The following is a 24137-nucleotide window of genomic DNA, read 5'->3' as shown; positions in this document are numbered from 1 at the left end:
ACAATAAAATCATCAATAAAAATAACATAGTACCTTTGTTTAGCGGTGGAGGCTGTAGAGAATGGTCCACACACATCTGTATGAACTTGCTCCAGGATTGCTCCAGCTCTACTGTCTCGATCCTGAAAGGAAGATTTTGCATACTTACCCAAGGTACAACCTTTACATGTATCCATTTGCTCCAGTTTTCCCTTGGGAAGTCTGGTAGAAATCTGTTGCATGATCTTCAAGGCCCCATGGTGCAAGTGGCCCAATATTCTATGCCATAGCTCGCCAATATCTTGGCTCTGCACCAACTCTACTTTGGAACTCAATGCAGCACAGTTGTCTACCTCCAACTTGTAGAGATTCTTAACTTGAATCCCAATCCTCTTGGTCTGTCCAGTGCCGATATGCCTCAGGAATGCCTTTCCTTTACTAAAGACTACATCATAGCCTTTGTATTCCAGCATAGCGACGGACACAAGATTCTTCTTCAGAGTTGGCACATACTTTACATTAGTCAGGGTGAGAGGAGCTCCATGCTCCCTCTGAAACACAACCATACCTTCACCTAAAACACGGTACTTTCCATCATCACCCATCTCGATGTGCATCTGGAGGTCCTTCTCCTCCAAGGTACTGAAAAGATTCTTTTCGCTGATCATGTGGAATGAAGCTCCACTGTCAAGGTACCAAACACATCCCACCATCGATGAAACCATGCATGCGATGAGGGTGAAAGCCAATTCGAACTGTGAGGCCAGTGCCTCACCATCTAATCCCTTCGAGGATCCCTTCTTGGATTTCTTTTGTGGACAATTCGTAGCATAATGGTCCACTCATGAAAATGAAAGCATTGCACTTTCGATTTTTCAATCTTCTTTCCACCATGGGAAGAACTGGATTTGGAATGAGACACCTTCCCTTTCCATTTCCTCGCCTTACTCGCTAAGGCTAGATTTTCTTCATCATCTTGCTTTGATGAAGTTCCATCTCTGGTGCTTCTCCTTATCTCCTCCTACATCAGATCCTACCAAAGTTGTTCCCAATCTGGCAGTTTCTCTCTTCCATCTACCGAGTCTTGGTAGCTATGCCAGCTCTTAGGAAGATCGAGGAGAGCAAGACTCACCATGTCATCATCAGATGTCGTGATCCCTACACTTCCAAGCTCATCCCTATAGGTGGTGAGCTTGTTCAGATATGTAGAGATCATGTCTCCCTTTTCACACTTGATTTTCCAAAGCTTGTCTTTTAGCACTAGCTTCCTCTGATTGTCGTTGTTCTGATATAGATCCTTCAATGTTTTCCACATTGAAAACAATGTCTCCTTCCCATGGAGACTCGAGACTATGTGGTCTCAAACTCCCTCCAAAAGAATCCTCCTCGCTCTAGCCACTCATTTCTTCCATTCCACCAATTCTTAGGCATTAGCAGCTGTTGGCTTCGAGACTTCTTGATCAATGAATTCCTTCAAACCGTTGTCCTCTAATACCACTTCCATGCGATCCTTCCAGGCCATATAATTTGAGCTGCCATTAAGGGCATACTCGAGTCTCAAACTATTGAACACCATTGGTGAAATTTGAGATGTGATAAACATTCAATTTCTATAACTAGGAACTTCAAACTTCAAACTTCTCCCTTCTTTGTATACTATTCTTCACTTTGATCACCTTTGCTCTGATACCATGTAGAAATTTCACTGTAGATCACAAGACAATGCAATATACTAAAGCAAAATACTTGATCTACTTCTACAAACAAACTTGCGGAAGCTTAATCAATTTTGAGCAAGATCAAATAAAACACATATAACAAAGAATGAGAAATCAATCACACATGAACACAGAAGAATACTCTGGGGAAAACCTCAGCTAAAAATCCCGATCTATGTATTATCATACAAGTGGAAATATGTCCGGATTACACAAAGCTTTACCTCACAAACTATCCAGCTCTCAGTACAATCCCTCAATGCTGCTCATAGATTAGATAGACACAACATATCCCTTCCCTCAGTCCTCCAAGCCTCCTATTTCCTTACACAGTTTCTCTTGGGTCCTCTGGCTGCCACCTGTGTGAATTGACCTCTCACACAACTCACTAAACTCAAAAGTAACTGCACAATCTCCAAGGAATGAATTCCTTCTACATGCAAGAGATATCCTTAATGGAATATTCCTGCAACTGATAGTACATTGTCCCATCATTTGATCTGAACTGGGTCGCTGACTAAACTGACATGCATGAGTTATTTATGAGATAATATTCAGTTATCTGAAGTGCAGTAGTTACATGCATGCATGCATTAACTAATTGAACTCATAATTAGTTCCACAAATTGTTGGAACTAATCTAAGTGGACTTAAATCAGTTAACTGAGCTAACTAATTACAACTCAAAGTACAACTCATCTTGATCTCATTAATCAAGGGATAGCTTCCTCAATCAAAGGGAAAATTGTTGCATGTCTTCACATAGACTTCATGTTTGATTTCTCCAACTAATTAACTCAAGATGAATTAATTAATTATTTTACAAACATTTGCTAAGATCAAATTCAAATTTTAATTCTCAATTTTAGTTCAGGGGCTAACTAAAATTGGAATGTATCCTGAAATGCTATTTATAGTAGTGCTATTTTTAGCACTTCTATATTTAGCATTTCTTGTTGCTATTTTCAACAGTATACTTGGAAAATAACTTTGCTTTGCCCTGTGTTAAACTGACTTTGGAGTGTTTAAAATTCCCTGAGCGAAATATAGTTCAAGAATAGCCTTGTAAATTCATCAGAACCCTAGTGGAAAAGCTCTGTGTAGGAGGAAATCTTGAATAGATTGCCAATGTAGATTAAAACGGCCATCGCTGGAGTTTGGCTCCAATAAAATGAAGGTAGAAGATCCCCAAGGCGTTAAATCCTACAAAATTATCATCGGTAAAAATTTGTTCCAAAGAAACCCCTATTTTGTATTCATATTTCATTCTTGCAGCATCTCTAGGTAGCTTTTACAGCCCGATCATGGCTCTTTAAGGCTGGATTTGAAGCTCTGGAAAAGAAATTTGAGATCCCCAAGCTTTGTGCTTTTGCAGTGTCTCTTTAGGGCCACTTGAAGCCAAGGGATGCTCAGTCTCTGTAACATTCCATCAATTGTGTGGGTCGGATAGGTATTTACTTAAGATCTTCTTGAATCTACCTTCTTTAGCAACATTCCTTTGAAATATTTCGTTACTGCCTACGATCTTTTACTAATAAATCTAAGTTTCTAGCAAGGTTTGAATTTATTTCTCCCATTTTTTTGTTTTCTCTCAGGTATATTAGTGGAAATGGGAGAGCATCCAGAGGAGGCAACGAATTTTCTTGATAGTTTGACGGTGTGATGGAGAAGGTCACTGAAAAACTTCCCAGGCAAGACTCCTCTTCTTCTGATTCGGATGATGAGAAATCCAAAAAACCCGAGCCGTCTTTAATTTCTTCTTCTTCAATAAAACTTCTCTTTGGTCGTGAGAGGCCTATCCATTTTCTGTTCGAAGGAGGCAAATCTAATACATTTAATTTTTGAATTATTCATTCATTTACAGTGTATAAGGAAGTTTTCTCTTCAGTTTTAGAGTTCGTTGAAGAATACATTATTATTTTTTGACATCATTTTTAAGCATTTGAACTTATAGAAACAATATTAAAAATAATGTTTGACACTTGAAAATAAAATTGTCCCAAAAATAATGGTTAAGGATTATGAACTATAAAATAACTATCAATACGGATTATGTTAACATTATTTTTCTTTTTCAATCCCACTAACTTTTAAACGTATAGAGGGTTTCCATCTCACCAAGGCCTTCAATAATGATAAGAATTCAACCACATTGATATTTTGTTCATAGGATTGTTTCACAATTTGTGTAAAGGAAGTTCTACGTCCTTTTATTTCAATTGATTAAATTCTGAGGCTGGATAGAGGAGGTGAAAACCTAGGTACAGACCCTTTACGGGGTATCATGACTCTCATTTTTTTTAGAAATATTCATATGGGAATAACATGTGGAAGACTACTTTTAAAATATTGGTTGTAGGTTTGCATAAGCCTGTAAAATTTGTTTTTGAATGTGATTATGTGAGAGACTCTTTCTAAAGATGGAAGAGGTGGTTGTCAGCGTTTGGATGGTTAATGAAGCCCATGAGGGCTTTTCTTTCAGCACTCAACCTATATCCAAATTTTTAATTCAGTCAGTCATCACTCCTCCCAGGCTTATTTATGGTACATCGGTGTTAGGGACAGGTCTTTGGACCTTTCTGGCCATACAAATTGTATATTTTAAATACTCTTTAAAACTATTAAGTTGTTTGGTGCAGTTTTAAAATCCAGAATAGCATTTTGGGCCTTGGCATAGTTATGAGTCTCCTGTTGAGGATATATGTGAAAATATACAGCTTTGTTATGAGTTTAGATTTAGTGAGGCACGAATACTCTCTTTGGAGTGTTTTTTGATAGAACATAATGAAGATTGTTTGTAATCCATGGATCTATGATAAAGCATATAGGAAGCATTGGCTTTATGCCTTAGGGTTGTTTTGTTTTCATCTTTTGAAATGTTGAAACTTGCATCTGCAGAATGTACACTTCACTTCTATATCTAATAAAAGGTTACCAGTTTTTCCCATGGAATAAAAAAGTATATATGTCACTTGTCTCTGACAAGCAGACTGTAAAGTATTGAATGCATCATCAAAGGCAGCAACATGGATCCATATCCATAAATATTGTGTCAGGTTGTTCTCATCCTTTCCATCGCTGTTAATAGCACATCCATCCTTCAACTCTGTGTTGGTTGTCTCTTTATGCATATTACTAGTAGATGGACACCACAAGTAAGTCACAGGTGAAATAGAGTCGTGAGGGGATTCCCCAACTTTGTTCAACTACAAATGTTGATTTTTAGACATCGCTCAAATATATAATTTGTTACAATCATATACTAGGTTTTCTGAGAAAAAGAACACAACAAAGTCACAATAGGGAACCTATTTCCACAAACTGCCTTACCATAACAGTCCCATAGCAGACTCCGTATAATTCAACATTTTGCATTTCTAACATGGCTACCACTGATGGTGGTGCAGGCTCTAGTACCATTCCCAGAACATTCAAAAGGGAACCCTGCCAAATATAGATAAGAGAACAAAAGTGCAATCAAAATAAAGTAATAAAAACAACAAAAAGGCAACAAGTGCTTGAACTACATGCAAAAGAATGCTTCCTAATACTACAAAGTAAATTTATCAAGTTCAACATCCTATCCTTGCAGAACAGCATTAGGAAGCAATGAATTAAAGAGTCAGCGACTGCACTTGCCTCAGGGCCCTCCAACTGAACAATGCTAAAGTAGCTTGCATCATGCAGCAATGCCCTCGACTTGGACCATTTCAACACAACCCTTGATCCTCTGCCTCTGCATTTTAAAGCATTTTTAATCAAGGGGATGCATACTGAGATCCCCCTAGCCTAAGATGTTACTACAGTCCAATTTCCTGCTGCAGGAAAAGTGAAGGCTTATCTTTTATCTCTGAAATTTTCATAGGCAATTTTCTAAAATACTTTGGCATTAAATTTCATTCATTGTCACCACTATGAATATACTGAACTACTTTTTTCACCTGAGCATCTGCATGTTGTGTACTGGTACAATATTTCAAAGTTTAAAAGTTTACAAAGATGATCTACACTTCAAGAAAGAAACAAATCCTTCGAGCATTTTAACGATACATTCTCGGAAGATGTGGTCACTGATTTTACTTTGAAGGTTATTCTGTTCAAATGGGAACATGTGTCAAGCACTTAACACATTTGCAAAACTTGAAACCCATGTCCAATAGGAAAACACTATCCAGCCGGAGGGAGTATGTCCGCTTTAAGTTCACTTCATTTACTTAGTTTAATTTTGGTGCATTGTTAACCTAAAATGCAACATTTTGAAGCCGTACTTTGCAAATAAAATGATCAAAGTTGTATTTTGTATGTAAAGTTGTTTCTTGATGTTATGATGCACTGCGAGTGTCATATATGCAGGCAATAAGAAAACAAAGAGATACAGTTTGAGAAAATAGGTAGACACAACAAATCCAAATTCTAAACTTGCACAAAATTTTGCAAACCGAATTTTTGGCAAGCTTTTTAATGATGGTGAATTCCCACAATTGGCAATTTCTCGAAAACATAAACTTCTATTAAAGACAGGCCGAGCATTCTGTCAAACTCATTATTCTTCAAACACATGAAAGTATGAGATGGTTCATTGATGCTTACTAGCCAAAAAACCCCAATGGAAGATAGTAGCCCCATTTCTTAATCATTTTGAATCTCTTGGCATGCCAGACATGCATTACAAGCCTTGCAGTGCCATCTCTAGAGTATCCAAAACCACCAACACTCCCACCTTTGAGCTCAATTCTTCTGGCTCCAGGTTCACATATGTATGTACTAGGTATCTATAGCCAATATACACAATACATTGTCTAGATTTAATATGTCATTATACACATGCCATTATACACACTATACAGTATAGATCACTATTAGCAAGTTGTAAAAGGTATCTTGAGTTTCACTCATTTAATTTCAATACACCTTTACATACTACACATTGTAAATCACTCACAGGCTGTAGAATATTTCTTGTTGCACTTTTGGTCCAACTATAAATATTGTCTTAGATTACTATGATTATTACATCTTTTATAACTATTTTATTTGTTTACTCTATAGCTATTTTATTTGTTCATTAAGCCATGAATATTACATCCTCTATAGCTATTTTATTTGTTCATTGAACCGTGGCATTTTGATTTTATTTGAAAGCCCTCAAAATAGTATGTATTCAGTGAGACATATGTTGAAACTGCATCTTATTGTGACTCCATTTCCAAGCATCTTTGTAGAATTGACAATGAGTGTATTATGTTATATAATAGCTAGAGATTTTCAAATAGTGGTTCATAGTTACAAAACACTCCTGAGCTATCTAAAAAAATATATATATTTGTATTCCATTTGGCCCCAGACTAATATATGCCATAAGATTTCTCCTAGCAGAAATATATATATATATATATATATATATATATATATATATATATATATATATATATATTTGTATTCCATTTGGCCCCAGACTAATATATGCCATAGGATTTCTCCCAGCTGAAAGATATGATTATGAAGGAGACAAGTCCAATTTTTTTTTGCCTAGAAAGTTGAGATCTTTTCAATTCTTCTATAACTGAAATCTCTGACCTGAATACTGCCTTTTATTTTCAATTATCTGAATTACTTTGCATTTTCCCTTATATATGCCACCTTATTTTTTGCATGCTTTTTGTATATATATAAATGTTGTGTTTTTGCTGTACTTTGAGGTCCATGATTCTATTTTTATTTTTTTTAACATGTTTTAGGACTATGCAATGGATCTTTGGCAAACCAGTGTTTTCAAATTAGAAGTTGTTATTCTTTAGTGATTCGTCTTGTGGGGAAGAGTTTGGACTAATTCAGTAGTTTGAACCAATTTTGTAGTAACAATTTCTCTTCAAGTGGAAAGAGATGTTTTAAATAGATATTTCAAAATATATTCGCGATACCGTGCACCTTGAATTCACTATCAATGATGTTTGTGATGTAAATTGCAAAGGATTGTGTCTCAGTTGTGGTACTAACCTCAATAGGAACAGTTGCACCTGTGGAACCCAAAACGAATATGTTGCTTATGGGCCATTAGGGGCGTTGAAGAAACAAATGCAAAAGCAGTAAAATGTTATTCACATGGTTAGTGTGATTTTTTTAGGGAAATAGGTTTTTAGATAAAGCAAAGGGAGATGGTGAAATTGGTGAGGATGAAGAAGAGACTGAGATTGACTTGGATGACCAAATGCATTTCCCTGCAGAGGAGAAAGAAATAGATATTTCAAAATATATTCGCGATACCGTGCACCTTGAATTCACTATCAACGATGTTTGTGATGTAAATTGCAAAGGATTGTGTCTCAGTTGTGGTACTAACCTCAATAGGAACAATTGCACATGTGGAACCCAAAACAAATATGTTATTTATGGGCCATTAGGAGCATTGAAGAAACAAATGCAAAAGCAGTAAAATGTTATTCACATGGTTAACATAACAAGTATTTACTTCCGTGTTACTGTGATTTTTTGAGGGAAATAAGTTTTTCTTTTTGAAAATGATGCTTCTATGAATCAGAGAAAGCCATCTTTATGCAAAGATATCATCAGCTTCCCAAATCCCTAGGGATTTAAGGGGAGATGCAAAGTCTTCAAAAAAAAATGAAAGGATAACCCAACCTCAAAATCTTAATTCACCAATTAGCACAATCCACAAAAATCTTAATTCACCAATAATCCACAAAAATGGATTTGCTAAAAAACGAAGTTAATTACATGCTTCACTCTTTCATATGGAATGTAGTAGGCAATTATGTGAGATAAAAGATATGATTTGTATTTCTTTTTTATGATGAAAATACATAGTAAATGTATATTTATTTTGTTTCTTATTAATCTAGAATTACATTCTATTTCAATCTAGCTAGATATTATCGTGCAAGGGAAAGGATATGATTTGTATTTCTAAAGGATATGATTGGTATTTCTTTTTTAGGATGAAAATACATCGTAAATGTATATTTATTTTGTTTCTTATTAATCTAGAATTACATTCTATTTCAATCTAGCTAGATATTATCGTGCAAGGAAAAAGATATGATTTGTATTTCTTTTCTATAATGAAAATCCATTGTAAATTTGTATTTATTTTGTTTCTTATTAATCTAGCATTTCATTCTATTTCAATCTAGTTGTTTATTCTTATAACCCACACATATTATCAACCATTTTTTGCACCTCCTGGTACAAAATGCAAATGCTAGTATTTATTTATGAAGAGAGACAAAGCGTTGTACTGCTCTTGCCAAACTTGTACTTCTTCTTATGCCTGAGAAACAATGTCAACAAAACAATAACGAACCACATGCATACAGCTATTAAACATCCATTAAGTCATTGTAGTTGCAAATGCTAAATACATTGACATTGAGCTCTTGAACATCCACTAAATCACTGCAGTTACAAGTGAAAAATCAAACAAGACCCACAAGTTTACTTACATCCAATGTCAGGGCAAATACCTCTCAGTTATATATATATATATATATATATATACACACGCGTAAATAGGGTTTAAAGAAAACAATAATTTCAATCATGAAATTAGGCTATTTGTTTTAAACCTTCTAATTAGCTTTTTGCAGGAAAAGTTACATGTTCCAAAAATGTGTTGAGAATAATATATATAAAATATTTTAAAATTTTGATTATTTTAAAAGAAAATATAAATATTTTTGATAAAACTTTAAATATTAAATGACATTTTTATTTATTGTAACCAATAACATAATTATTAAAGAATATTTTAACAATATTTTTATGTTTAAATTACAAATATATTAAATAACTTTTTAAATTAAAAAAATGATAATTAATTTTTTAACATTAAAAATAATATTTTATACTGTTGTTACTAGCTTTATCTAACTATCATATATTTATTTGTGACCATTAAAAACATTTTTATTTTAATTTAAATTTGTTTTATTTTATAAAGCTTTACAATTTAAAAGGAGGTTTTACTTGTCAAATACCTGAAAGATCATCGTTTAGATGAATCAAACTAACTTGAAATGAATGAAACATTCATTTTATTTTAACCTAATTTATATTTGAACGAATCATTTTTTTTAATTTTATATTTAATTTTTTTAATATGAATTAGAAGTATTAAAAACAAAGATCTTATAATGATAACAACCATTTATTTTGTGTAGTTTAGATTTGTTAAATATTATTTATTTATTTTTCAATGGTTTGATATAAAGAATGATTTAAAGAATTAAAAGAATAGTATTTTTTAAATTATTTTTTCATTTATTTATTTTAATTTAACTATATTTAAACTAAATAACATGAATTATTTATTATATAATCTTTGTTTTTATATCATATATTATAATAATTTCAATTTAAAAAAAAAAAAAATTAGTCTAAAGATTAGATTAACTGGTCAGGTATTTATAACTTAAATACCTGGCATCAATTCCACACCTTTTAGGTTAAACTCTTATATAATCTACCACTAAACCAAACAAACCATCTTAATAGACATAATAAACCAGATCACCCAATAAACCATGGTGATCTATGATCCCCTTTACTCATACCACTCTACTAATTGGAGTCTTCATAATATTCATCCTTCTGTCACGCTGAAGTCAAGTTTCCACGTTCTCCACTGATCAGCTGTCATTTGCTTTGCAGTTGAGACTGACTGGTATTGATGTTGAGATTGGTGTTTGAATCCAGATTCGCCGATAAAGAGTGTATGGTTAATATTAATTTTCAACAAACATTCCGCAGTTGAGACTGACTGGTGTTGATATTGTTGTTTGAAGCTGGACTCACCGACGAAGAGAGTAGTTGCAGTGCAGTTTTCATTCATATCAAAATCATTTCCCTGTTCAATATAGGGAATCTTTTACAGATGTGACATATTTTTAAAGTGCATTAATCTCCTTTTTAATTAGAAATTTTAATTTTGTATTAGAATTAAATTATTATTTTATATACTAAAGAACTTTTTAATTAATTTTCAAATAACAAATACATGTAACATAAATTATGGATAAACTGTTTCTGCTTGGCTAAGAGCTAGTCTTCCTTGGAGGTAGGGAAATAGGTTAACGGACCAAGACCCAAAGGCATCTGGCAGGAGTGAAAGCCTGCTCCCTTACAGACCACCATTGCAGGTGGCGTGGTTTTCCTTGATAACAGTGATGAGTCAAACCGACATTCGCGGATAGCAACCAGAGATGGCTGTCCTCACTGTTGGTTTGACATTTGAGTTTGATAGGTTTTGCCAGCTTCGAGAAAAGAAAAAAAACACAAACAAACAAACAAACAAAGATTATGGATGCTCTCACTGATTGCAGTTCAGATGATGGTACATAGTTTCACTGATTGCGTACATCAACTACTTGATGATTTGTGAGTTTTCGGTTGGGCGTACATGACCTCTCTTATCAATGGGATGGACACTCCCACTAATAATTGGTGGTTAAAGAATTGAATTTTGAAATATCACGGTTGTCGTATCAATCCAATATTGACTGAACAATTCAGTGAACAAAATTGTCCCTGCCCATAATGAGAGGTCGAAAGTCGCTTATTTAAGTCCTATCAATCCAGTATTCACTAAAGAAATTGAGTGAAATTAATTTCATTGATGGTAAAGCCGAACGTCTATGTAAAATTGTTGTGCACGCAAAACCCCTATATATATATTCTGATCTACATCTCATCTCATCCCCAATTAGATCTACTTTGTCTGAGATAAGCATTCAAGGGTTCTTCCTCTGCTGTAATGGCTGCTGCGAGTGCAAACTCTTTCGTGAACCCAAAGTGGGGCAACGTGATTCCCGTGGAGAGTGTGCAGGAGCTTGTCAAGAATCATGCCCACTCACATGAAGCTGTTCCCAGCCGATACATCAGGTATCAGGAAGAGAGACCCACCACGTCCTCATTACTGGTCTCTCTTCAAACTGCAATTCCTGTCATCGACATGAAGAAGTTGAGCAACTTACCTGGACAAGATGATCAGAGACAACAAGAAATGGTGAGGCTTTCCATGGCCTGCCAAGATTGGGGTTTCTTCCAGGTATGCTTTTGCCATAAACAAACCAGGTTGTACTTTGCTAGTGGGGAGATCTTATTAATCTGGGTCATATTTATTTGGATTGTAGATTGTTGAATATTTTAGAAATTTGATTAATAAAAATTAAGTTAAATGTTTGACATGGTTCTTATTCATCTTAAATCAAATATCTGGAGACCTCACCATTAAGCAGGTATTAAGCAGGTATTGTAGAAAGAAATAAGCAATATGAAAGCAAGTCCTATTATCAACTCCTCTGGAATTTTAGTGTTTCCAATCGTTTGCCAGTAATCCTACCAGTGTATAATTACTAATTCTTAATTATCAAAAAATGTTATAGGGCCAGTAGTCCTACCAGTGTATAATTACTAATTTTTAATTATCAGAAAATGTTATAGCATTATATTTATAGAGATTGATCACAGGTTTTACTAGATCTCTGCTAGTTATTAGTTAGGATAGATCTATGCTAATTATTAGTTAGGATGTCACTTCTAAATACCAGAGAATTCTAAATACCAGAGAATTATATTTGTATTAATTTTCCTGGATGATTGCTGCTAATGCAATGATTTCTCAGATTGTGAACCATGGGATTCCTCATTCTTTAATTGATGAGATAAAGGGTGTAGCTAAAGAGTTCTTTAACCTTCCATTACAAGAAAAACAGAAATATGCTCCCCAAGAAGGAGATGTTCAGGGATATGGTAAGACGTTCGTAATAGCTGAGGATCAAACGTTGGATTGGGGTGACTTGCTTGCTTTGGCACTTATGCCTGATAGCCTGAAAAATCTCACCCTCTGGCCCACCGTCCCCACAAATTTCAGGTAACTAAAATTATAATTATAATCGGACTGATGGGTATTGTCAGCACATTAATGTATTATTAGTATTGATCAGAGTGATGGGTATTGTTATAAAGAGCTTAATTGGTTGATGGGCAGGGATAGTGTTGAGAGGTATGCAATAGCGGTGGAGAGAGTCGCTCAAGAGCTGCTGAGTTTATTCGCTGAAAATTTGAATCTGGAGGCTACTGATTATTTCAAGGAAAAGTTTGGGTCAGAGCCCATGAATTTGATGCGCATGAACTTGTACCCTCCTTGCCCTACACCAGAGCTTGTTCTGGGTTTGAGTCCTCACTCTGATGGAGGGGGGCTAACATTGCTCCTGCAGGATGACGAAACAGTAGGCTTGCATGTCCGGAAAGATAATCAATGGATTCCTGTGCAACCCATTCCATATGGCCTTGTTGTAAACATTGGAGACTTGCTAGAGGTAATCATCTCAATACCTGGGGATTTGGGCATTCTGGATTGCTTAGATTTTGTTGCAGACATTAAAATAATTTTTGAAGGTTTATTCATGATTGTCCTTTGATTACGCAGGTAATGACAAACGGGAGATATAAAAGTGTGGAGCATCGCGCAGTCACAAATGCAGAGAGAGCCAGACTTTCTATTGGGCTGTTTTACAATTCAGGTATGGATGCAGAGGTGGCTCCAGCATCGAAACTAGTGGATGAACAGCACCCGTGCTTGTACAGGAAGTTCAAACACGAAGAATACATTCGCTATTACTTGAAGAGACAACTTAAAGGGAAACACCCGCTTGCAGACTTTGCCAAACTTGACATCAGCAATACTTAAGCTCAGCCGCTGTATTTTAAACAGATCAGGCTGTCCAATAATGTTGTCATATGCTGGTTTGTGTATGTTGTCATATGCTGGTTTGCTTTTCAAAATACCAGCTCATTACATTAAACTAATTTAAGAGTAAAACAAAATAATTAAGTTTCAAGTTTCTTTGTAATGGAGTTATTTTAAATCTTGCCCATTGCTTGTGCTAAAATCTTTTCCTTATTTGTTCATAAAAACATGGGAAAAAATTCCATTATATTCATGAGACTTTACATGCATTCATCAGACAGCCATAGAGCCTCAATATCCACATTACTTAAATAAAATTAGGAAATCCCAACTACTTATATGGCATGAGTTTTGTTGAGCTACACAATTACTAAATCTACGAACTGCTATTATAATTATTAAGTTGAATTACTAGTCCACTAAGAATATGCAAATAGCAAACAACCCGTCCACCTAAACCCCTACTTAGAATTCTAATTATACGTGAATATTCAAATAGCAAACAACCAGTCCACCTAAACCCCTACTTAGAATTCTAATTATACGTGAAACACTAGATAAAATACCAACCCAACTATCAATAAAGGACCACAACCCCTAACACTTTTCATTAAAGCCATTGATGTACCACCTATCATCATACTATGAGAGATGAGGGTATTTCAAATCCTCCTAATCCAACTATCAATAAAGGACCACAACCCCCAACACTTTTCCTTAAAGCCATTGATGTACCACCTATCATCATAATATGAGAGATGAGGGTGTTTTAAATCCTCCTAACCCAACTATCAATAAAGGACCACAACTCCCAACACTTTTCCTTAAAGCCATTGATGTACCACCTATCATCATACTATGAGAGATGATGGCATTTTAAATCCTCCTAACCCAACTATCAATAAAGGACCACAACCCCCAACACTTTTCCTTAAAGCCATTGATGTACCACTTATCATCATACTATCAGAGATGAGGGTATTTTAAATCCTTCTAACCCAACTATCAATAAAGGATCACAACCCTCAACACTTTTCCTTAAAGTGATTGATGTACCACTAATCATCATACTATGAGAGATGAGGGTATTTTAAATCCTCATAACCCAACTATCAATAAAAGACTACAACCCCCAACATTTTTCCTTAAATCCATTGATGTACCACTTATCATCATACTATGAGAGATCAGGGTATTTTAAATCCTCCTAACCCAACTATCAATAAAGGACCACAACCCCAACACTTTTCCTTAAAGCCATTGATGTACCACCTATCATCATACTACGAGAGATGAGGATATTTTAAATCCTCCTAACCCAACTATCAATAAAGGACCACAATCCCCAACACTTTTCCTTAAAGCCATTGATGTACCACCTATCATCATACTATGAGAGATGAGGGTATTTTAAATCCTTGTCACTTTTTTTCCCTATTTTTGAGAAATGAGATGGGAAATCATGAATAATATGGTCATGTTCTTAGCATGTAATGCACGCATTAGACAAATTAAAGTACCTCATATTTTATTGGTCGAGCCCATTGATGGTGCATAGAGAGATGAAGGGGGATCGTTCTATTTCAAATTGACTTACACACACCCTAAAATTAGTACAAAATGAATTACTTCAACCGTCATGAATAAGAGGAGCAAGTCCTAGCATGCATAAAAGATTTAGCATCATATGCTCTAGCAAAGATTATACAAGTTACAATTTGTAGAAGAGGTTACAAATTATGAGACAAGGGTAATATGAATTTTAATAGATTGGGTTGAAAGGATAACTTCGAGATAGTAAAATGGCACTCCATGCTCATTCAATAAATTTTTTGAGGACCAAAATCCTCCCAAAATGAGGACATATGAGCTAGATTTGATGATTATATAAAGTTTCATCTATGTCTTACAGTAGAAAAATTGGAGGGATCAACTTGTAGAATCAAACTTATTAACATTGGGGTCTAAAAAATTCTAAAGACATTCTAAGACTTTAAATGAAATATTTGAGGGATAAAACTTTCTCACTTAAGCATGGGACCTCATGAATTTTTTTACACATAGACACCTTTCCAACCATTGCAAAAATCATAAGGGAGAAGTAAGGAACAATCATAAGAATAAAATTTTGTCAAAACATAATGATAGTGAAAACAAAATTATCTCTTTAATAAATGCATTTGAGATAATAAATGCATTTGAAAAATACATTTCTAACCTACATTAATTATTAGTTATGATTTTCCTTTTATAAGAACTTTACATAATTAATGTGGCCATTAGAATGCATCGCTTGATCTCATAACTAAATTCATCATTCCTTGGATCCCATGCCTAATTTAATTATTACATAGGTGTTTAGTTTTGGTGAAAATTTAATCTTATAAATTATCATATTATAAAAATATAATTTTGCTAAAATCAAAATCTTTGTATGATTTTGATAAAAATAAAATCTTATATCACATCACAGCAAAGATTTTTTATACATATGATTTGTTTAGAACAAACTCAACATTAATATTGAAAGTTTCCCGTTACAAAATAAAACAAAAGAATACATAAATATTGATTCTATATTTATACCAAAAGAAAATCACCTTAATGAGATTTTTTATCCATGCTCAACTCTTTAATTTGATGAGAGTGAGTGTCTTGCATCTATTTCTTTTGTGTTAGTCATTCTCTTTGTAATAGAACTTTTGCATTACAACCGTATACCATCAAGTTGAAATATGACATGAATTAGACAAGGCATTAATTTAGGTACTAGCTTAAACATATAAATTAAATGGTTTATAAATGTCTTCATTTTTAATTAATCAACTTAATTAGAAAAACAAAAAGGACTTAATTACTTTTAACATAAATATCAGCCTTTGATTTATAACTACTATTAAGAATGGGAATGGAGACGATGGCGGGCTCACGAGAGATCAGGGTTTCAGTAGGGCATTTCTGCGCCGCCGCTGCCCTCAAAGACCAGCGCTACATTGGATTGGCTTGGGGCCTGGCCGATGGGCTCGCTGAAATCGACTTTACCCTCTGGTTTTGGCCCGGATCTTCTACGGGAAAGGGGTATGATGACTCGAAACAGAGCAAACAGAGTTTGGAGAACTTCCTTCCATTTTCGGCCCAGGATGTTTCTCTCAGGATGGATCTGGGTACTTTATTTCACTGCTTTCGGCGTTTTGCCTCAAATCTGCCTGATCCCAACCAGTATTGGGCTGCCGCTTTCTCCCCAGCGAGGGTTTCGTCCTGGAAAGGAAGTATCGCCTGCGTTTATAGAAAAAAGAACCGGAAGTCTGTTCCCCTACCCCCTCTTGGAAAGCTGTGGGGCCGATCTGTCACATTCTGGCAGTCCTCAAACAGATTGTTCGAAGATCAAGCATGGGGTCATCTGTCACGGGGTATAACCAGACATGCAGAGGACGAAATAACTCGACAACACCCAGATCTGCAAGACCACTCTGATTCTGAATCTATACTCGGGCTTAAAGACAAGGGCGAATTGTACTGGCTGGAAAAGGATGCGCAGACGAGGATTGAACAAAATATTCCGCTACTTCCTCCCGGCTGGCTAGATCCAGCAAAACGAGAACCCCACAAGACCGATCTACTCAGTTTGGATGTAGATCTGGTCCAGATCTTCATTAAAACAACTGAGGGTAAACACCACTGCATGCGGCTCAGTAAGGGATCGAGCATTCATGGGTTAAAAAAGGAAATCCAGGGATATCTTGGAACCCCAGTACAATACCAAAATCTTATATACGCAGGATACAGTTTGCAGGACAAACAAACTCTCCAGCAATATGGCATTACTAAAGATTCAACCATTATTTTAAATCTCCGTCTGCGTGGCGGGAGCACTGGAACCAGCTCGAAGAATACAGGTTCCTTTCGGGATGCTGTGAAAGGGAAAGAAAAAATGAAAAATAAAGAAGCACCACCATCAGAGGCGCCAGGACCCTACATTGTTGAACAAAAGCCAGAATCACCAATGCTACAAGTCTCTATACCAGAGGTAACTAGTTTACATTCTGATTTATGTAAAAATGCAGTTATTTGCAGATTTAATGGCTTCTGGCCAAAATCAGATGCCCTGCACCAATGGATCTATACAACATGGACATCAAGCTGTGAAATTTACCTTTGTCCCAAAGGGTACTTCATAGTCAGATTTAATACAGAACAAGAACGAGACAGCATTATTAATCAGGGGCCTTGGTTCTGGGGCAGTGCTGGCCTCTTCCTTACCCCCTGGTTTCCTGATTTCGATGCTAATACAATGAAAGTCTCAACGATGCCTGTATGGGTGAGGCTACATGGTCTCCCGCTACACTTTTGGCATCACAAAGTATTAGCTGCCATTGGGGATTCCCTGGGGAAATTCCTAAAAATGGATGAAGACAGAGCTATCAGGGGAATATTTACATTTGCCAGAATATGTGTAGAAGTGGACCTGAGTCAGGGGTTACCCGACCACATCAAGTTGAACTTCAATAACACTCAATGGATACAACAGCTCGACTATGAGAACACAGCGTTCCGGTGCAGGGGATGCATGCAAACAGGGCACCTTCAATATGACTGCCCTTTTGCTCGAAAGGACATCAGGAAAACCAAGAAACAACAGAAAAAGCCCAAAGGCTGGCAGCACACCGAACCAGTGGAAGAAGAAGACACAATCGTGGAGCCTACAGAGAATCAGACAGAACCTGATACTCAAATGAGACAGACATTTATTCAGGAGGAGGGCGCTCCAGCTACACACTCGGGGCCTCACATTTCGGATCTGCAACGAGAGCCACAAATGGAAATAAGTGGCATCAAAAGAACCCATGGATCAGAGGGCTCGGAATCTGACAAAGAACTCCAACTAATTCCTATGGAAAATCAGCTAGCTATTATTTCACCCACTCCCGACTCTGGTGGTTGGCGTCGGGTGGAGAAGAAGAAGGGCAGAAAAGTCTAGTCTTAAGGTTTCTCTTTTCCTTTTTATCCATATCTTGTAGTTTCCTGTCACAACAGGAACAGTCAATGCAAATTTGTGTTTTTTATTTACTCTGTTAGCTGCCTGGCATTACAGGATTAGCCATTTTGAATATGCCTCAGGCATCTACAAAATGTAATTTTATCAATTTGAATAAAATTACGACTTTTTCCTTAAGGGAAAAAAAAAAAAAAAAAAAAAAACTACTATTAAAAATATTCTAAAATATTTCATAGAGATTGAATCTTTACCATTTACCTAACAATTATTAATAATTAAATTAAAATTCAAAAACTCTAACATAAATGCTTCATAATTATTTAATTTTTAAATAAATTTTAAAAATCAAAATTTATTATTAATATATAAATAAATTTAATATTTCAATATTTTATTGTTAAATAATTTCAAATTAAATAAATAAAAAATTATTTTCATTATTTTAAATTTATTAAAAAAATATATTAACCTTTTATAATATTTATTCCCCCTACTCATATTATTATACTATAATAGAGTATATTATTATATTATTATAATATTTATTCCCTATGGGCATATTATTATATTTTTATAAAAAAATTTAATTATAAAAAATTAAATTATTATAATCTTATAATATTCTCTTTTACCTTTATAGATCATATCACATTATAATTTTGAAAAAGAAAATCCAATTCTTATAATTTTTAAATTACTCTAATATAATATTCCATTTTAGTATAATATTGTCATATTCCTCCTTTAAATTATTGTCATTTTATATATTTTCCTATATTCATATAATTATATGACATTATCATAATTTTATTAAAAAACACTAATTTATAAAACATTTAAATTTTATAATATTTTCTTTTACATATATTATAATATATATATATATATATATATATATATTATAATAATAATAATACTATTATATATATTTATCAATTAGGTTTCTATCAAGGACAATACATTAATCATAATGCCAATAATCTCTCTGTAAGTGCCAACTCAATTGGGTGCTCCTTGTGCTTAACTATCATAGGAAGCTCCTCTACCAAATCATGTGTGCCCTAAAATCCTCTCGTGTAATGGTTTTATAGTTAGCTGACTATTTGCCATGGAGAATGAAGAATGCAAAGAACTCAAATCCATACCAAGTTTCTCACCCTACAACTTCAATTCTCGGAGGGCCATCTGAGTGCTCTTAAGGGATTCTTAGGAAATCTCAAGCTCATGAGTAAGTCTGTAAACTTCCTCCTATTTCCCTACTAGCGCATCATGATATTCCTCAACAAGCAAAAGTATGTTATCTCTCTGAAAGGAGGTGTAGGTAGTTGGATTTCATCTCTACCAATGCCTTCCTAAGAGTTTGAAAATCTGCAAGTGAAGGCTCTCCTCCCAAACCATCACGTGTCACTACACTTCTCCAACAATAATCTACCACCATTGCCTATGTATCATCAAAATGCCTCAAGGAAGCAACAATCATGTCTTCACCTACCTTCAACTTTCTTGCCAAATGATGGGACTCATGGAGACCATCACCATGCTTCCCAAATTCATCCTCCTCTATGTATCCCTCCATGCCTAACTCTTGATAAATTGCATCAGCATCCAAATCTTTGTCATGATTAGGTGCCAATTCATCTGAATCATAGTTACTAGTGTTATCAACCCGATAGGATGGTCCTAATGGAGTGCTAAAAGTTTTTTTTTCAACCTCATTGCACACATCCTCAACATGAACCAATGCATGCACATCCAAGAAGTCATTCATTTCTTCATATTTGATCTCATCTCTTTTCTTCCCAATTGATAAGGGTGGTATAAACCATTTAGGATGCTTTAATAATGTTGTTAAATTCCTTTGATATCCCCGCATAACTTGCAAAAGTTCCTTTATTAGTTCTTGACTTTTCCTCATCTTTCAAGGATGGAGTGGGTTATTTTCCTTGGTGAATTTGGAAATCATCAATTCATAGTCAAAAGATTCCCCTCAAACCCACCAACTATCCAAGAACATGCTCTGATGCCATTATAACGTTCCCAAACTAAAATTCAAGAAAGGTTATAATATTCCAAACAACTTCAATCAAATGTTTCCAAAAATATTTGAAAATTTCTTTGCAACTTTCTACAAATATTTTTTGTCCATATTCTCGAAAATACTTTCAATAGATAACACAAAACATTTTTTAAACAACTTGATAGCAAACTTTGAAGAAAAACTTCAGTGAATAACTGAGGCAAAAATATGTTTTTTAATTGAGAGAAAAATTCATTGTTTATAATGCCATTTAAGGCTAACACTTAGAACAAGCTCCATGCTAATAAGGATTATAAACTTTAATGTTGATGACTTGGTAATTACTCTTTTATGCTCAGGGTCAATTCGACCTCTTGGAGAGTAAATTTTGTTGTCCTAAAATAGGCTACTACAAGGTTCCTTTTCCAAACATAATTCAGTTTGGTCTAAATGTGAAAGGAATGCGACCTCAAGATAATTATAAGATCACTGGAGTTATATAAACTTCTCATCTAAATCTTAGTTGTAAATGCATGAAAAAGAGGTCCTTCTCCTTTGGAAAACACAACCTATTTAGCTGAATGATGCTTCAAACTTTGGTACATGGAATTTGGTCACAAATATTAAAGAACATGGCCCTTCCTCTGACAAAACAACCTTTGGAATATTCTTAGATAATTTCTACACAATTTTTGGTGCATAAGGATCTACTCACCCTATGGAAAAATTATGGTGTTGGTGGCTTATGAAATTTGGCCTCCTCTCACAAATGGTTTGGCATTCTTCCTTATAGACTCTTGGTCACAAGATAAATGAAAGTCCTCGTCCTCCTTGGTATTTAAATTTTGAAAGTGATTTCCAACAATCTAAATGTTGTGATGCAAAGGATAAATTCAATTCAACCCTTGGAAATTTGAGAAGCTTAGTAACATAACAAAATACAATTCAACCCTCCTTGTGATCAAGAATTTGGCCCTTAGAAGATTTGACCAATAGTATGATATCTGGAAATTGGAACTTGGCACCAGGAAAAATAATAATCCAGTCCTATGTGATGACAAGAACTATAATTCAACCTCCTCTATAATAATCACTATAAGTGCTCTCTCAAATTCATCCTCCAATTCTGAGTGCAAACAACCAACTCGAACACATGTTTATGGACTGGAATCTTAAGGAAGAATGCTTGTATTGAGAACCTTGGCTTGAGCACTGAAGCTTGACCTTATTCACAAATGAACTTCGAACTCCCTCGAGACAATAAAATCCATGTTTCCCTGCAAAATCAAAGAGTAAAAGAATCCCTACAACAACTTGATTAAATCTTCAGAAACAAGCACTAGGAAAAGATACGACTAGGGTGGTAGTATTGTCCACTGAAGAAGCAGAAATTCTATCTAGGGTGGCAAGAGATCCAACAAAACTAGGGTGAGGATTTTGCTTGAAACCCTCAAGACTAACAATGAGAAATGATTAGATAGAATGAATAGTAAAATGATCTGCATCCTCCTTTTATAAGATGTCAATGAGTTCTCCCCAAAGATTCTAGACTCCTTCTTAATATTATTTTATTGGTGGGGGCCACTATCCACTAAGTGACTTTTTGCCGCCTTTTCTAATAAAATAATATTTTTCGCCCCTTTTCTAATAAAATACTATTTTCTGCCATTTTATAATAAAATATTATTTTCTGCCAAGATAATATATGCCTCTCTTTTCTAATAAAAATAATATCTTACCCCTTTTAATTAATATCATCAAAATCAAACAAACTTCTTAGTAACTTCCACACTCACAAAATTAGGGACATTACAGGTGTTGAGTGGTGTTTCTACTACTAAAAATGAGGCTATGAATTTCCTTAGGTACTGTGTCACCCCAATGAAACTCCTAACTTCAGAAACATTAGTAGATACCGTCCATTTCATGATGGCCTCCATCTTGGTAGGATCTATCTTCAGCTCTCCTGCACCTTTCAAATACCCCAAATACACCAAATACTACTATCCAAACTCTTCTTGAGGTTTTCTAGTAGTTGGTGCTTCTGCATCAAATTTGATGTGTGTTCTTCTTAGGGAGCATTGTATACCAATATATCATCAAAATAGGAAATAACAAATGAATCTATAAAAGGGCACAGTACATCATTCATTAATCTCATAAGCATAGATCGTGCATTACATAGGCCAAATGGCATGAATAACCACACATACAAAAATTTCCTGGTTTTGAAGGTGGTCTTCCATGTATCTTCTTCTCTGACTCAAACCCGGTGGTATCCAAAATTTAAATTCCATCTTAGTGAAGTATTTTTCTTGTTGTAACTGATCCAATAGATCATCTTTCTTGGGAAGGGGGTACTTGTTCTTGAGCATGAACTTGTTCAATGCCTTGTAATCTATACACATTTGCCAATTCCCAACCTTCTTTGGCACAATGACGATGGGTGACCCACATGGTGATGTAATTGGTAAAATGATACCTTGTTCCAGTAGATATTGCAATTGTTTCTTCACCTCACTTTCTTCTATAAAATTACTGTTTGTACAACCCAATGTTTGGCAATGGGGAGTTCGGAAACAACTAGATCTCATGCTCTACTTCCTCATAGATGGTAACCCTTTAGGCTCCTAGAACACGTCCCTATATGAATGTAGCAACTCTTTGAGTTTTTGTTTCTATTTCTTAGTACACCCTCCAGGGGTTCCCTACCTCTTACTGATTCTTCTACATACTAATTTTCACTTTAAAACAATAAAACATACTTCTTGCTAGAACTCGCCAATTTCTTAGCTTGGTTGAAACTTATCAGTGAATTTTTTTACTTTCTTTTGTGCATGTTGATGGTGAATGATTTTACATCCTTTACGAGTTGATATTGGTTGGCTCTCCACATGAATATTGAATCTCGTATATACATGTAGGGACTCTGAAACATGACTCTACATAGATCAACGGGAACAATATATAATTCTACTTCATCAATATAATCAACATTAATAACAAATCTAATTTTACACTATTTTTTTACCTTCAACTCTGCATCTTTATTTACCCATCCCAATGGATATGGACTTGGATGATCATGAAATTTCAACCCCAACTTCTTGAACAACGTTACTACAATGAGATTTGCCAGCAATCTTGAGTCAAACATAACATAAATATTTGTCTTCTTGACCTATATCTTTATATGCAAGAGTTTGGTCATTTCTTTCTCTTCCTGTTGCTAAAGGCTACTCAAATTCACCTCCTTTTGCACTGAAGTATATATTATCTTCTTATCCACATCTAACCTACTTTCAACTTGGTTGCTTGAATTAGTGGCCATGAGATTCTTCTTATTATTGTCTTTCGTTTTGTTCTTGTGATTAAGCTCTGGATGCAACTTCCAATACTTCTACTCTATATGACTGTCAATGTTGCAGTGGTTGTTGTGATATTTACACTGATGTGTCATGGGTACCTATTTTTATCTTTCCCCTTATGCTTCTTTTTCCCTTCCTTTTAAGCACATTGTTGGTCCTTTTACTTCAATCCACTTGATTTAACTTTCTTTTGTCTTATGTTCTCCAGGTAATATGCCTATACACATGCCTTGTCCATCGATATGGACTTGAAAAACATCACTTGGTTAAGCAAATGAATATGTAGAGCCCCCAAATACTTGAGGAGTAAATTTGGGTTCTTTGGGCAGATACCTAGGATTATGGCCATCTT

The 24137-nt window shown here is 34.9% G+C and overlaps 1 protein-coding gene across 1 annotated transcript; it reads left to right on the top strand.

Moving 5' to 3' along the window:
• Nucleotides 1-11348: 11348 nt before the first annotated feature.
• On the top strand, nucleotides 11349-13555 carry LOC149200131 (protein LATERAL BRANCHING OXIDOREDUCTASE 1-like). Its single transcript, XM_089399525.1, has 4 exons — nucleotides 11349-11760; nucleotides 12338-12585; nucleotides 12703-13033; nucleotides 13144-13555. The coding sequence occupies exons 1-4, from the start codon at nucleotides 11467-11469 to the stop codon at nucleotides 13402-13404; spliced, it is 1134 nt and encodes a 377-aa protein (XP_089255651.1). The 5' UTR covers nucleotides 11349-11466; the 3' UTR covers nucleotides 13405-13555.
• The last annotated feature ends 10582 nt before the right edge of the window (nucleotides 13556-24137 follow it).

This window comes from Pinus tabuliformis, chromosome 2_1 (genome assembly GCF_031772625.1).
Source record: "Pinus tabuliformis cultivar Carrire ecotype Pingquan chromosome 2_1, CPIR1, whole genome shotgun sequence".
Lineage (NCBI taxonomy): Eukaryota > Viridiplantae > Streptophyta > Pinopsida > Pinales > Pinaceae > Pinus > Pinus tabuliformis.
The sequence above is the reverse complement of the archived record's forward strand: the minus strand, read 5'-3'. Positions and strand labels throughout refer to the sequence as shown.

Bases quoted from the DNA above. Each gene is read 5' to 3' on its own strand.
- LOC149200131 (XM_089399525.1), top strand. From the start codon at position 11,467: ATGGCTGCTGCGAGTGCAAACTCTTTCGTGAACCCAAAGTGGGGCAAC. The intron at 11,761-12,337 runs GTATGCTTTTGC...ATGATTTCTCAG, and splicing joins AAGATTGGGGTTTCTTCCAG to ATTGTGAACCATGGGATTCC. The intron at 12,586-12,702 runs GTAACTAAAATT...GTTGATGGGCAG, and splicing joins ACCGTCCCCACAAATTTCAG to GGATAGTGTTGAGAGGTATG.